The 17,059-nt window shown below is 38.6% G+C and overlaps 1 protein-coding gene across 12 annotated transcripts in view; it reads left to right on the top strand.

The window, feature by feature from the left end:
* LOC106060681 (adhesion G protein-coupled receptor L1-like) overlaps positions 1 to 17,059 on the top strand; it is a 127,390-nt gene that overhangs the window by 42,896 nt on the left and 67,435 nt on the right. For 11 of the 12 annotated variants that reach the window (XM_056030322.1, XM_056030330.1, XM_056030329.1 and 8 more), the window contains exon 2: positions 10,169 to 10,574. In XM_056030322.1, coding sequence (XP_055886297.1) covers positions 10,478 to 10,574 — 97 coding nt within the window. In that variant the 5' untranslated portion in view covers positions 10,169 to 10,477. Of the gene's footprint in view, positions 1 to 4,743; positions 4,866 to 10,168; positions 10,575 to 17,059 lie in introns of those variants that run through there. The other variant, XM_056030323.1, reaches the window with a different exon arrangement.

Below are 17,059 nucleotides of genomic sequence, written 5' to 3'. Positions count from 1 at the left end.
ATGTTAAGGTCATCTGTTTCTTTGGCCAACGGTTAACGAGCAGGGTGTTATGTGGCCAGCACAACGACCAACCGCCTTTACTTTCCCCAACTAAAGTCAGGTACCCATTAGAGCTGGGTGGACTCAGGGGCGCCCTAAAAATCTCGAAATTCAAAATCCCAGTCTTCACCGGGATTCGAACCCAGGACCTCAGGTTCGGTAGCCAAACGCTTAACCATTCAACCACCGCGCCCCCTATCATGTGTGTATGATTAAATGTATCATGTGTGTATGATCAGATGTATAGTGTGTCTATGATCAAATGTATCCTGGGTGTATGATCAGATGTATAATGTGTGTATGATCAAATGTGTCATGTGTGTATTGTTACGATTCTCTCTCCTAATCAGGCCTTCGGCAAACACTGCCCAACAACACATCTAAAACATCAACTTGACAACAAGAGCTTCAGTAAGCAAGGTGGCGGTTTATTTACAATTACATCATCAACAGCCAATTCAGCACAATTGGCTACACTAACTTCAAATGCTTTGCTACACTTCAGAACTGCCTAACTAATCACTACAAGTCTCTCTAGCTCGTACAGCTACAGGTCTCACTTCGTAGCACACAGTCCTGACTGCTTGCTGTCCTGGACTCTACTGTCCTTTCTAACACACTGTCTCTCGTCTGTAAAGGCTTTCTGGTCATATGACCATAGCATTGGTCATAATGCGTGCATTAGCAGAAATGTCCCTTGTTCAACAGCCCTTGACCTGTGTGATTGGCCTGAATCCTGAATCATATGTATCAAGTGTGTATGATCTAATGTATAATGTGTGTATGATCAAATGTCTCATCTATGATCAAATGTCTCTAGCTGTGTATGATCAAAGTATCAAGCTGTGTATAATCAAATGTCTCTAGCTGTGTATGATCAAAGTATCTAGCTGTGTATGATCAAATGTCTCTAGCTGTGTATGATCAAATGTCTCTAGCTGTGTATGATCAAAGTATCAAGCTGTGTATAATCAAATGTCTCTAGCTGTGTATGATCAAAGTATCAAGCTGTGTATAATCAAATGTCTCTAGCTGTGTATGATCAAAGTATCAAGCTGTGTATAATCAAATGTCTCTAGCTGTGTATGATCAAAGTATCTAGCTGTGTATGATCAAATGTCTCTAGCTGTGTATGATCAAATGTCTCTAGCTGTGTATGATCAAATGTCTCTAGCTGTGTATAATCAAATGTCTCTAGCTGTGTATGATCAAAGTATCAAGCTGTGTATAATCAAATGTCTCTAGCTGTGTATGATCAAAGTATCTAGCTGTGTATGATCAAATGTCTCTAGCTGTGTATAATCAAATGTCTCTAGCTGTGTATGATCAAATGTCTCTAGCTGTGTATGATCAAAGTATCAAGCTGTGTATAATCAAATGTCTCTAGCTGTGTATGATCAAAGTATCTAGCTGTGTATGATCAAATGTCTCTAGCTGTGTATAATCAAATGTCTCTAGCTGTGTATAATCAAATGTCTCTAGCTGTGTATAATCAAATGTCTCTAGCTGTGTATAATCAAATGTCTCTAGCTGTGTATGATCAAATGTCTCTAGCTGTGTATAATCAAATGTCTCTAGCTGTGTATGATCAAATGTCTCTAGCTGTGTATGATCAAATGTCTCTAGCTGTGTATAATCAAATGTCTCTAGCTGTGTATGATCAAATGTCTCTAGCTGTGTATGATCAAAGTATCTAGTTGTGTATGATCAAATGCCTCTAGCTGTGTATGGTAAAATGTGTCAAGCTTTGTATGGTCAAATGTGTCAAGCTGCATAGGTACATCGCAATGGGGAAAATGTTTGAAGGAAAAGAATACCTCCTCCAAAATTGTTGTATGGCTTTGTTGTATCTAGATTCTTATCTTATATATTTCAGACGTTACTTCAAAAAAAGAAGATAATTACGTCACACGCATTTCATGTGTCAATCTAGTCATGCATGTTAATGACTTAGTCGTTGGTTTTCTTGGCTGTGTTAAAGTAACAATGAAATGTTAAAATAATAAAAGGCTTTGGGGGGGGGGGGGAGTGCGGAGGGAAACCTGCATTCCGCTTATGACCTCTGACATCTGCCTGGTGAATCTCTTTAGCTCTCTCTCTCTCTCCTTATATATATATATATGTCCTGACTGGTGGCTCTGGTGTTGGAGGACTAGGCCATATCGTTACCACAGCCTTGATGACACAGAACTAGACCTTGTAAAAATGTTTTGTTTTACTTATTTCGGATGTTCCTTCAGAGTTGAAGATAATTTACTTCCTAGTCCAAACCTCCCGCAGGACGACGGGGGATGGGAGCGGGCAGGGTTTGAACCCGGGACCATCGATAAGTCCGAACGACAGTCCAGCGCGCAAACCGCACGACCAGGCACCTTATATAAATATGCGCATACATGTAGGCCCTACTAATCAGATGTTTGTAATTGCAACGCTAAATTCAGGGGAATAAGCTGTTAGGGTTCGTCTGCCCAAACGGTTAACGTGTCGGGCTTGAGGTTGTAAAAGACCGAGTTGTTTATTGCAGGGTCATTGATTAGCAAAATTGGATCAGAGCGATGGTAGGGGGTCGGGTCATCGGGCTTATAATTGTCAGATCACTAGATTGTAGCGAGTTGGTGTACAGTGGAAAGCGTGGTCGAGAGGCTTAGTACGGAGCTTGAACTTGGCTTGGCTCGAGGTTCGACACCCGGCTCGAGCAAAGTTGTGTTTACTGAGCGCCTAAAGATACCTAGATACCCCCTCCCCCCACTGGTCCGCAAATGAAGATTGGACCATAGCGCTCTGAGCATGCTGTAAGCATGAAAGTAGCGCTATATAAAAGCTATAATTTTTTAAAATTTATTTTACACATAGATATTGACATATAGAAATAGCATATTATTTATTTTATTTCCTGTGTAGTAGAAAAGCCAGGGTAGGAAGACGTCGGGCAAATTGAAGGATATGACCTCCTTTTGGGGGGGGGGGGTATGTCCTCCTTTTGGGGGGGTTATGTACTCTTTCTTGGTGGTTATGGTTCTCCTTTTTGGTGGTTATGTCCTCATTTTGGGAGTTATGTCCTCCTTTTTGGTGGTTATGTCCTCCTTTGGGGGGTTATGTTCTCCTTTTTGGTGGTTATGTCCTCCTTATGGTGGTTATGTCCTCCTTTTGGGTGGTTATGTCCTCCTTTTGGGAGTTATGTCCTCCTTTTGGGGAGTTATGTCCTCCTTTAGGGGGTTATGTCCTTCTTTTGGGTGGTTATGTCCTCCTTTTCGGTGGTTATGTCCTCCTTTTGGGGGGTTATGTCCTCCTTTTGGCGGATTATGTCTTACGTCCGGCAGGCATTGGTCTAAATAAATGTATGGCTTTCACTCTTACATATTTTGTTTTACGTTCCGGATGTTCCTTCAACCAGCCGCAGGAACGCTGGGGCTCGAACGCTGGACTACCGGAACGAGAGCTCATAGCGCAGACCATACAACCAGGCAGTCGTCTGCTGATTACTGCCATATCATTTTATTACTCAATCGAATTTATTTCTTGAAAGCTCACAAACTTATAAATAATAGCTGTTTAAAAGAAACCTGTTACTTAAGATCTTCGGTTTTATTTTTGTATTCCTGAGGACAATGCTAACGCTGGAAGAGTGTTTTCCCTGGCCAACTCTCCTGTGGAAGGAGAGAAATAGACTATTGTTTCAGTGAGAGAAATTCTTCTTACAAAGCAGTCCGACAATTTGTAGACAAAAAAAAAAGTCGTGTGTGGAGCTCTAAGCGTTTGTTTGCGCGAATGTTAAATTACAGCTTACAATTGGTTACATCTAAGAAATATGAAATACTTAATAATCTTAGTTTTACATCTGACATGCTTTATCAAATACTAGTCTATTTTTACAAAGCTTATATCAACTCACTCTGTCTGTTTGTCTGTCTGTCTGTTACAACTTTTGTGCACATTATTTCTCCCACTTCCCATTCGCGGAAACTTTGCAGAATTATTCATTGTCCCTAACAAACCATGAATCAATTTAAAAAATAACCAATTGATTAATTAATCAAGCAATTTAATAATTTAGTTTGATATAGTATTGATATATATATATATATATATATATATATATATATATATATATATATATACACATGGCTATAAATGTACAGTTCTTTCTTTTATATAAGCATTGTTTGTTTTTTTAAAGTGTTTTTTTTTTTATTTTGCTTGCTCAAAGCTTATTTTGACTTGTTTTGACTGTGTAGGTCTCTGGTAACCCTAGAAAAAATTACAAGGTGCACAATGCGCTCGCGCATATGCACATCCAAGACTGATAAAACAGTAGGAGTAAAAATAGTAATTGTTTGCTTCATACTATAGCGATTAGACCTAGGTCCACGGGTCCACATATCGTCTGGTTTAGTGTACAATCTGTGACAACGGGGGATGGGGGGGGGGGGGCGGGGGGGGGCGGGGGGGGCGTTGGCGCATGTAGGCGATTTCTGTGACATTCTCGACTAAGTCTTGAACCTACAGCCCGTTCGTTTTGGGATTTTCTAAAGTAAACAGCAGGTCCAAACTTTGTTCGCCCCGCCCTCTGAGGAAAAAAATAAAATCTATTTTTAAAGATATGTGTTAGAGAAACCCCACGCTGTAGGGCAAAGGTCAAACAATTTTATTGGACAACACGTGGCCTACTTTCTTGTTTGCATTAAGGTTGACCTTTTAGCTTTTATTGTTAAATCTACCTGTGTAGTAGCTCGGCTGTAGAGACATTTAATATACCTGATATCGCGTTCGCTGTTTGAATTTCGCAGGGACTGTGTAATGTATGTGTCATCTTGTGTATTCTGCAGGTTAGTGTAGGGTGCTCTCTTAACTCTTTCTCTCCGTAATTATTTACCACATTCTGGTGGAATCAACGTTGGTATCGTCAGTTAGGAGACAAAGAGTTAAAGGTTATGGATAATGAAAATGACGTAATTATTGCCAATGGACGTGGCTTTTATCATGTATTTATGCCTATCCCACAACCTAGATCACATTAGTCCTAATTCTGACTTCCACTCGTTAGTATTCATAAAAAAATTATTTTTCAATGTCAGTGAGGACCAGATTTCTTTTGTTTATTTGTAGTGTTCAAATAATGTTTCTGTAACCTACATTTAGCTTTTGTTTTTAATCATCATTTGTGTGTGTGTGTGTGTAGGACACTGTTTTCTTACTTACTATCTTATCTTATCTTATATGATACACACGTTCCTTCAAAACAGAAGATGATTACGTCCTAGATCTACGCGTCATGCATTTAATCATGCATGTTAACCAATGACCTAAACTCCGCCAAGTCACTGGTTTTCCTGGCTAGCTCAGGCAACCCATTCCATGCTCAAATAGCACTAGGGAAGAAGGAGCTTTTGTACAAATTTGTCCTAGCATATGGAACGAGGAATGTGCCTTTATGTACTACAGATTAGAAATATCTTTTGCCTTAAAATTTCAAGGTATATAATATATACCTAATGGTTCGCTTTTTTCTTTGGTAAGCAATACGGGTAAAAAAGCTTGAAACTACAATTAACAGCCACAATGCTATCTATACTCTCTCCTTACAAAATATTCATTAAATATTTTACATCATCAGGGGCGGACTGAGTGTCAAAATCGTCCCGGGCAATTCTATACAATCCGGACCATAAATTGTATATTACATGATAGACATCCAATTCCAAGTCTACCTGTCATCAAAATCATTATGTTAAGTTTGATAATGTATTGATAGCTGTACACATGCCTACAGTGAACACTATATCCTTATAAGGAATAAGCCTGAATAAGGCCTTTTGTTGCTTTTTTTAAATCGCAAAGTGTCTAGGCCCTAAAAGGATGAAGCCTATTAGTAGCACTGTCTACGGATGTAAGCTATTACATTATTTTGAAAAATGTGTTAGATTAAATAAGTGGGCCCTAGTAGAGTTTGTAAAAGATTGGTTTTAAAAACTTCGCTCAGAGGGCCCCTCTTAGAAGAGAATACTATAAAAACCTTTAAGAATTGTATAGGTGTCACAAGTAGCATCCACGCGGCCCTTATCGTATAAAATACAGACGTCAAAAAAGAAGATGATGACTGTGGTCCTACCGGCCCATTGGGGTATCGACCCACCGGGCATTTGCCCAAATAGCCAGTCCGCCCCTGCACATCATGATTTATAAAAAAAAAACAACAACATTATCGACATAATAAACGTTTTAACCATATATATAACAATAATAATAAGGCTAGTCTTCGAGTCCGAAGATTAGTGAGGAAAGTAGTATTTCTCGTGGCTGCGCAGTCCCAGCTGTGACCTACATATTTTGCCACATCCAAGGCAAGCATAACCATTGTCCGCAGGCGGTCGATATCTATATTATATATAATAAATCTAGAGTTCTGCCTCTGATTTCAATTATTTCTTTAAACGATCACTTGTACTATTACAGTAATTGTAAAAGTCTTTGTCATCGATTTCCGTTACTGTTCTTGTAACTTCTCATGTTTGCAGAGTGCGATTATTATTTCCCTTAATCCTACGAAAACCATAAACGTTTGCATGAATGTTAAGTGGGTGGCGAGGCGTCATTTAAGGCAGCAATAACAACATTCTTTGGAGGATTAGAGCTGAAACCTAACCCGAACTTTCTGGTTTAGATTTAAGTAACCACAATTAATGTGTGTAATTTACACGCCAGAGATGACAACAGATCAAGATTGAATTTCCGGGTTAAGTCTCTTTTTACACTCAGTGAACGGACATGAAATATGACATACTATAAAGTAATCATGTATCGAGACTGTAACAAACATGGATTGGCTTTGCTAAGCTATATGACATCTGAGATGTAGCAATAGTTGAAGGTCTTTGCTTAAGCTATATGACATCTGAGATGTAGCAATCATTGAAGGTCTTTGCTTAAGCTATATGACATCTGAGATGTAGCAATCATTGAAGGTCTTTGCTTAAGCTATATGACATCTGAGATGTAGCAATCATTGAAGGTCTTTGCTTAAGCTATATGACATCTGAGATGTAGTATTCATTGAAGGTCTTTGCTTAAGCTATATGACATCTGAGATGTAGCAATCATTGAAGGTCTTTGCTTAAGCTATATGACATCTGAGATGTAGCAATCATTGAAGGTCTTTGCTTAAGCTATATGACATCTGAGATGTAGCAATCATTGAAGGTCTTTGCTTAAGCTATATGACATCTGAGATGTAGCAATCATTGAAGGTCTTTGCTTAAGCTATATGACATCTGAGATGTAGCAATCATTGAAGGTCTTTGCTTAAGCTATATGACATCTGAGATGTAGCAATCATTGAAGGTCTTTGCTTAAGCTATATGACATCTGAGATGTAGCAATCATTGAAGGTCTTTGCTTAAGCTATATGACATCTGAGATGTAGCAATCATTGAAGGTCTTTGCTTAAGCTATATGACATCTGAGATGTAGCAATCATTGAAGGTCTTTGCTTAAGCTATATGACATCTGAGATGTAGCAATCATTGAAGGTCTTTGCTTAAGCTATATGATATCTGAGATGTAGCAATCATTGAAGGTCTTTGCTTAAGCTATATGACATCTGAGATGTAGCAATCATTGAAGGTCTTTGCTTAAGCTATATGATATCTGAGATGTAGCAATCATTGAAGGTCTTTGCTTAAGCTATATGACATCTGAGATGTAGCAATCATTGAAGGTCTTTGCTTAAGCTATAACACAACAGAAACTTCACAGTGATTCAAGGCTTTACTCAGATGTAGCACAACAAGAACATTAACTTGCGCCAACACACCAAGAGTTGGGTCAAGAAGTAAAATGCATGTATTTTGGTGGGCTCTGACCAGCTTTCACGTATTACAAAAATCTGTTATACATGTGACATAAGTTGGTGGGCTGTGAATAACTGAAGTACTGCCTTAATAAGTTGGTGGGCTGTGAATAACTGAAGTACTGCCTTAATAAGTTGGTGGGCTGTGAATAACTGAAGTACTGCCTTAATAAGTTGGTGGGCTGTGAATAACTAAAGTACTGCCTTAATAAGTTGGTGGGCTGTGAATAACTAAAGTACTGCCTAATAAGTTGGTGGGCTGTGAATAACTAAAGTACTGCCTAATAAGTTGGTGGGCTGTGAATAACTAAAGTACTGCCTAATAAGTTGGTGGGCTGTGAATAACTGAAGTACTGCCTTAATAAGTTGGTGGGCTGTGAATAACTGAAGTACTGCCTTAATAAGTTGGTGGGCCGTGAATAACTGAAGTACTGCCTTACTCATAAACATCCATAGTATTTCCTCCTGATCCACGTGCCACCTTCTTTCAACGTCATATTAACCCCCCTCCTACATCCGCCCTCCCTCCCCCCTCCCTCTCTTGCCCAGCTGTTGAAGATCTTCACATCGATTTACCTCGACCCCACCCCCCACCCCCACTCCCCCCAATGTTGGCCAGTCGGTGGGCCGCCATCGAACCCCCCCCCCCCCCCCGCATCTTAGGACGGAGCATTAACGAGTACAGGTTTCTAATGCCAAATATTGAGTTGGCCTAATAATGCAGTGCCGGATAAACGGCGAGCGAGGCCTGGTGCAAACCGGTGCATTTCAAAGTTTAGACTTTTACAAATGTTTCTAACGTAGAGCAATACAAGTTTCATTCATGGTGTCCCTGAATAATGCTAATCTCACGCACACATGCTTGGCGTTAGCAACACAGCACGTAGTGCCCAGATGACATTGGATAGAATATGCTAGTAAAAATAAGTAGTCAAGTCAATTTTTGTAGAGACCTGCAGTAAATGATTCGAAAGAAATGATTCTAGAAAAGTGTCAGTGCTATATATACAAGAAAAACAGTGAGGATCTGAAGATAGTTCAAGTCATTTATGGTTTAAATTAAAACAATTCTTTCGACACAGTTTATATGTTTTAAATCTATACTAGCCGGACATGACCCGCGGGCTGCTGGTCAGGTTTACTTGATTTGTGTAATAGTTTCGCTCTTTAATAAACTTAAATTTAGGTATTTTTGTTAATTTTAGGGCCCTCCGGTCGTGATAGGACATTATAGATACACTACGGTCTCTTCCATGACCTAAGGAACATTTAAGCCAAGTTTTATCAAGATTGGTCAAACGGTTTTGATTTCTATGCGGTACATACACACGCCTTACATTGTGCTTTATATACCTATTTTTTTTTAGATTAGTTTGTCATTTTAACTCTCGTGTTTATGTTTGTAATGTTATCACAGCGCCTTGAGCCTACATTTTGTTTGTTAACAGCGCTTTAAAATAAAATTATTATTATTATATTAGATTAAGTTAATGTCCATTTGAACCCATAACTTCTTTGAATATAATTTTTTTATATTATTGTGAACTATAAGTCACTTTTATGACCTAATTAATGAAAACTTACTAGTAAGCAGCTATAATAAGGTAATAGATCTGATACAATTTTTTTTCATCGTTGTTCAAATTAAACTGACCTTATACTAAGACCGATGTAGGCAAATACATTTTAAGATGTACGAAAAACAATATAGGACAGAGATGGCTGCTTTTAGGAAACGTTCTGTAAAGAATTTTTCATCTTCAGATATTTTTTTATCCTGAATATTTCATTATGTAATACTCACAACATTACCACATTTAAAGGAGCTTTTTGAACAAACGTGCCTAAGAAAAATCGAAAAAATCTTGGAAGACAACGGCCACCCGCTCCATCAGAACTACACTAGTTCGTCGCGAAGTGGGCGACTGCTGTCAATCAAAACAAGAACGGAGCGGTACAAAAACTCGTTCGTACCTCACTCGGTCAGACTCTATCACCGCCACTCATTGATCAGGGAACATGAAATGCACCAAGATACCTGTGTGTAGTCGCTGAATGAACTCTTCATGTTGTCTGTTGTATTTATGTGTATGTTTCTGTTGTGTTGTCTTTATATGAGAAACGAGTCCTTGTAATCACAACAAATTTCCGTAAGGATCAATAAAGCAGTCTTAGTCTTAGTCTTAATGCTGGTATATTTTTTGTTTCACAAACAATAGGAATGCTAAGTGGTAAGATAGCGTTGACCTAATTTTGAAAGTTCTCCTCTTGGTCTTGTTACAGATATTACACCAGAGTCCACGCATGACTGACAACAGATGGTGTACACCTGTGTCCTGTTGGAAAGATTGACTGTCGCCTGTCATCACGCTGCCAGTGGTCAAACAACGTGGAAAGATTTATTTCATGGACTGGTCAACTAACTGGCCGGACTTTGGTCAGTGTTGATTTTCTATCCACTTGGCGGTCCAGTAAATGTCAGTGGTGTTAAAATGTGTCTGTGTCCAGAGGCCAGGTGAAAAGGTTCGTTTGGATTTAAGAGTTTGTGAGCAACCAATTTGGGATTTTGGATTTTCTAGGATTTGATCTTTGATGGATGACTCGAAGGAGGACAGTACATACAGGACTATGATGTCACCGTTGGTTTTACTTGTCCTTCTTGTGACATGTCACATTGTCAGTCCAGAAGGTGAGTGCAACAAACTTTAGTTTTCAGTTAAGCTAAGTTTTGGATTAGAGTAGAATACTGGCTTTAGTCGACACAGGTTTCTAGAAACCTCACTTAAAGTTACATTTTTTGACGATTAACTGCTAATCACTGACTATGTTGCATACCACATACACACTAAACTGCTGACCACTGCCTAACTGCTGACCACTGAATAAACTGCTTACGGTTACATTTTTGGAAGGTTAACTGCTAACCACTGACTATGTTGCTAACCACTTAATAAACTGCTGACCACTGGCTAAACTGCTGACCACTGACTAAACTGTTGACCTTTTACTAAACTGCTGACCACTGACTAAACTGCTAACCACTGACTGTTGCTAACCGCTGACTGTTGCTAACCGCTTAATAAACTGCTGACCACTGGCTAAACTGCTGTGACCACTGACTAAACTGCTGACTAAAAAGCTTACGACCGACTAAACGGTTAACCACTTACTGAACTGCTCGCCACTTAGGCCTACTGAACTATTTCACAGACTTGTCTGCTGGTTACAGACTAAATTTCTGATATTGACTAAAGTGATAAATGACCACTGACTACACTGCTGGCCACTAACTGAACTGGCTACAGTGTATACCTCATAATAAAAGTTGCTATACCTACCTGCTAACAATGATGCTCTTTCGAGTACATTAGTAGGCCTATCGTTTAGATGCTACAGACTATACACGAGTGGCTACACATGCTAGAGGCCTGCATAAACTTTTCATTTTGGGACTAACCTTTTTCTCTCTATATATTTTTTTTTTGCACAAAGGCAATAAAAACATTTTAAAAAATATGCTTCCATTCCTAAAAAAAATGTATTTTCAGGGGAAGATAATTATTAAGCTCTTAAAAATCCTGCTAAAAGAGGGTCGACTGAAAAAAATTCGATCGTCCAAGGGCTATCTAGCGGTCAATTTATTCTCTACGTGAATCATAGCTTGTGAATTACACTACACTGTTGTAAGAAAAAAATACACTATACTGTTGTAAAAAAAAATACACTATACTGTTGTAAAAAAAAATACACTACACTGTTGTAAAAAAAAATACACTGCACTGTTGTAAAAAAAAATACACTACACTGTTGTTAATAATGAGGCGTTGAGGTTGGGGGGTAAAGCGCTTGGCTTCCGAAGCGAGTGTTCTCGGGTTCAAATCTCGGTGAAGATTAAATTTGGATTTCGGCAGTTTTTAGGACGCCCTTGATCCCACCAATTCTAAAGGGTACCTGACATTTATTTGAGGAAAGTAGATGCGGTTGGTCATTGTGCTGGCCACATGACGACCTCGTTAACTGTCGGCCCTAGAGCATTTACATCATCTGTCCAGAAGATCTCAAGGTCCGAAAGGGGAACTGTATATAATGTTAAACAATAATCTCAACCATATGATGAAATGTTTGTTCGTTAAATGTTTCGGATGTTCCTTCAGAGTTGAAGATAGTTTACTTCCTAGTCCAAACCTCCCGCAGGACGACCGGGGGGGGGGTGGAACCGGGCAGGGTTTGAACCCTGGACTATCGATAAATCCAAACGACAGTCCAGCGCGCAAACCGCACGACCTAGGCAGCCATCCAATGTAACCCAAGTTCTAATCATACGTTAGTGTTGACAACTTTTAGGGGATTACATTTAACCGGTTAAAGTAGATCAAATAATGGGTCATGACTTGGGAGTTCATCAGTATCAGAGGTCAAAGGTTATTTCAATACGGGTTTAGGATTGGGAAGTCTTCTAAGGCTGTTTTGTTATCTTGAGTATCTGCGAGGAGAATTGTAATCAAATAGGGGCAGTGTTTCTCAAACTGTGTTCCGCGGAACCCTAGAGTGTTCCGCGAGGCCTGAAAGGTGTTCCTCGAACTACTGGAGTAATTAACTTGTAGGCCACCGCCTGAATTAATCTCTCTAAAAAAACATAATCAGTGTTTCAGAAAATACTCAGAATGTGCGAAATGTTCCGTGAAGGAAAAAGTTTGGGAACCACTGAAATGGGGGATCGTGATGTTAGTGAGGAGTAGAGAAAGATGTGCGCCCCACTCCTCGAGAATATGTGCGCCTCACTCCTCGCCAGCAGCCTCCTTCACCGGGCGGTCACGTTTATCGCTTGACCTACATCTAATTGATAGGTACATCCATTAACAGCCGTATTAAATGTTTGTTGAGTTGATATTGTAATAGGATACGCTTTCTGGACCAGTAGTTTTGATTGGAAATGATAGCCTACGCTGGGAATAGGCCTACCCTATAAAATCTAGGTAATAATAATATATCTACACTGTAGCGTTACAGAACTACATCACTCACGATATAAAACAAACGTAAATGGTTAGGTGAAAAGAATTACAGCACTCATGCTAAAAATATTTTCAGAATATAATATTCATAGTATTTAAGGTCGGTTATAAGATGGACAGTACTGGTGGGAAGCGTGGTCGAGAGGGTAAGTGCGCTTGAACTTAGCTCGAGGTTCGAAACCCGACTCGAGAAGAGTTGTGTTTACTTAGCGCCTGAAGGCATTACGGAAAAACCTTCTCCTAGATACCCCCCTCCATCCCACTGGACCACAACTGAGATTGGACCAAAGAGCTCTGAGCATGCTATAAGCATGATAGTAGCGATGATAGTAGCGCTATATAAAAGCCATGATATATATACTATAAATCCATGATATAAGAAATTTAAGAAAGGTGGTAAAGATTTGTTAATTAATGAAACGATAAAATTTAATCTTAAATAGTTTGATGTTCATTATTTCGATTTCTTTACGGAAAAAGCAATCCGATGTTAACCAAAAAAATAAAAGAGAGAAAAAAATATCAGAGAAGTCCAAGGTGCATTAAAATGAGCTAAAAATGATAGTTGTCCTTTCGGTAAATGTCCAGTTACTTTGGCACTGAATGGATCGCTAGTAAGGGCAGTGATACTTTTATTAGCCATCGCCACGGTTCTGTAAGCATTAATCAATCTTGTAGACACTGAAAAAACTACAAAGCAACATAAGGTTTATAGATCTAACATAAGGTTTATAGATCTAACATAAGGTTTATAGATCTAACATAAGGTTTATAGATCTAAAATAAGGTTTATAGATCTAGCATAAGGTTTATAGATCTAACATAAGGTTTATAGATCTAACATAAGGTTTATAGATCTAGCATAAGGTTTATAGATCTAGCATAAGGTTTATAGATCTAGTATAAGGTTTATAGATCTAACATACGGTTTATAGATCTAACATAAGGTTTATAGATCTAACCTAAGGTTTTTGGATCTAACATAGGGTTTATAGATCTAACATACGGTTTATAGATCTAGCATAATGTTTATAGATCTAACATAAGGTTTTTAGATCTAGCATACGGTTTATAGATCTAACAAGGTTTATAGATCTAACATACGGTTTATAGATCTAACATAAGGTTTTTAGATCTAACATAAGGTTTATAGATCTAACATAAGGTTTATAGATCTAGCATAAGGCTTATAGATCTAACATAAGGTTTATAGATCTAACATAAGGTTTATAGATCTAACATAAGGTTTATAGATCCAACATAAGGTTTATAGATCTAACATAAGGTTTATAGCTCTAATATAAGGTTTATAAATCTAACATAAGGTTTATAGATCTAATTGTTACATCCTTAAATATCGAGAAAAGTGAGACTGTTTCCTGGGATTCATCTTCAATCTGGCACTGTTATAAATCTGTAACGATGTTCACACTATCGTGGGCAGTATAATATGTATCGCCTCCCAATATGTCACCATAATTTATGTGTGTGTGTGCGCGCGCTCGGAATTGACAGCCAACATATAAAAAATACAATGCGTCATGTACACCCCCGCATGCAGTGTATTCAGTAACACTATCAAACTGTGTGGCTGAGTGGCCCCGGTTGGCTACCTGTCAAGAAGGCTCGAGCTTGAATCCCGACTCGATCTGAGTTGGATTTGTTGAGCGATTTAAGGCACATACCCCCTACCCCCACGGGTCCACAAAGGAGATTGGAGAAGAACGCATTAAGCGTGCTTATAGAATAAAAGGTAGCGCTACACAAAATCAGTATAAAGATGTACACTACATAAGTAATACAATGGATTACTGACAAATCTAGAGGGTCTGGATCTACGGCAATACCAAGGTCAACTTGACACCCAGTTTACTCCAGGGGAATGTTTTTAAGTCATTGTAAAGCAATAGTCATTCTAAGAGCTCATTCTATACCAAGTGTTGTCAAGTACTTGATTACTTGTGAATGTTCTTTTCTATCTTCCATCTTCTCCAAATTTCGTACGATAGCTTAGGTTTAACACATGCTTTATTTATATGCAAGAATAATCTACTTTACATTTCTAAGCTACCACTGACTCACTCACTGATCAAGAGATCTCTTAAACTGTCGTACTGATTCGCTTGCTAAGAATTGTGAGAATTCTCCTCGCTACTAATAGTGAAAAACCGCAAGCTTTATAACAAAATTGTGTATTTTATTTTCGCTCGCAGTCTCTCTATCTATCTATAAATCATTAAAAAATATAGCATGTAAATTTTGTATTTTTAAAGTATTTTTTTTTTTATTTTTTCCCCTAAGTCTATTTATTTTAATATGCCGTACGTCATTTTAACTTCCATTTAGACGCAGTCTGAATAAAAAAAACCATAACCAATCCCAATAGCATTAGATCTAGAGTCTTTTTTTCGTGGGAGATCAAGAGAGAATAAGAAATGGTAGGCCTACTTTGTAACACTGTCCAAAAAAAAAACAACAACAAACAAACAACAACAGAAAACTAATCCTAATAGCATTATAATGATAAGTCTAGATCTATTGTCATTTCTCTACATTTAGAATAGGCCAAAAAAAAAAACTGTAACAATTAATAAAACCAAATCGATATTTCTTTTTATTTAGAGAGAACAAAATACCAAAATCAATCTAGAGAGGGGAACGGGAATGTGGCATTCAATTGGGGGGTGGGGGGATTGGAATTTTTCCCCCCTTTTGTCTTGAAACTGATGGCATGAAGAAATGTACGCGTTGTCTAATACCGTACAATTGCTTGATATAGGATTAAAGAAAGGTCGCAAACAATAATAACCAAAAAAAAAAGGTTTTGGAGGGCGGTGTTGAGGATCGCAGTGGAAATATAATATAGATTGAATTGAGAAGCCGAAGAAAACTCATAGGGGCGGATGAGTAAAAGTCAAACTAGAATTAAGGGGCTCAAAGTATGAGTGCGTGTATGTGTTTGGGAGCACATTATGAAGCGGGTCTTTCTAAGTCAAAAGTCTATGTCGGAGAAATTACGATACGCAGGTTTAAAAACAAAAAAAGCAAAATGGGGGTTCCAGAGAGAGAAGAGAAAGAGAGAGCGGGTCGTGAAATTTTATTGTAACAGATACACTGATCGTTAAAATAAGGCCGTTTATTAAAATATATATATATATATATAAAAACTCGGGGTTCCAGCTATAGTAAACAATAGGCCTATAAAACATGGGAACAAATCAACGGGCGTTGGCGGTGTGTACTACTAGGTAAGTTCATAAATTAAAAATCTTAAATCTCAGAAACACATCTCTCCTCCATAGAAGGATAACAAGATAAAACCTCTGCCCTATGTTTCACTCACAAACACCGACTGACCACCATTTGTTAGAAAATTTGCATTAGAGATTTATTCGACACATGCATGTCAGTATTCCCAATAAAGCGATGTTTGGCTTTCATTGTCGTGGTGGTGTTGAATCTACTTGTGTTACTCCCGCCGTACTATAAAATTTCTGTAACCTTCACACACTTTGAGATTCAATGCTGTTATTTATTGTGCACACTCAGGGAACAGCTGCCGTAGATTACAATAGCTCTGTGCGGTATAGGCCTACTACAGTAGCTAAGTCGTTGTGTGTAAGTGTGCTGGTGTGAGATGGTCCGTCCTAGTTCAAGGTTGTAAGTTGATAAACCGTTGTTACTGGTTTTTGTGGGGGAGCGTGTGGTGGATGTTTTGAGTTTTACGCTGCCCACGTTTCTCGCCTTAACGTCCAACGGGCTCCAATAACTAATAACCAAGGCTCTTATCGAAGTCTACCCACCTCCCAACTTTATTGATAGCACTAGAATCTCTTCAACTATTACCTGTTCTGCCCACCCTGATGACCTCGTGTTACCCGATCTTACCTCGTCCTCGTTCCTCATCCCATATGCTAGGACAAATTTGTACAAATGCTCTTTCTTCCCTAGTGCTATTAGAGCATGGAATGGGTTGCCTGGGCTGGCCAGGAAAACCAGTGACTTGGCAGAGTTTAAGTCATTGGTTAACATGCATGACTGAATGCATGACGGGTAGGACGTAATCATCTTCTTTTTTTGAAGTAACGTCTGTATTATATAAGATAAGATAATATAAGATACTCCGGCCCAACATTATTAGGTACCCCTAACAGCTCCC

The sequence above is a fragment of the Biomphalaria glabrata genome, chromosome 5, assembly GCF_947242115.1.
Source record: "Biomphalaria glabrata chromosome 5, xgBioGlab47.1, whole genome shotgun sequence".
In the NCBI taxonomy this organism is placed as follows: domain Eukaryota; kingdom Metazoa; phylum Mollusca; class Gastropoda; family Planorbidae; genus Biomphalaria; species Biomphalaria glabrata.
Note: the sequence above shows the minus strand (reverse complement) of the source record. Positions and strands in the feature narration are given on the sequence as shown.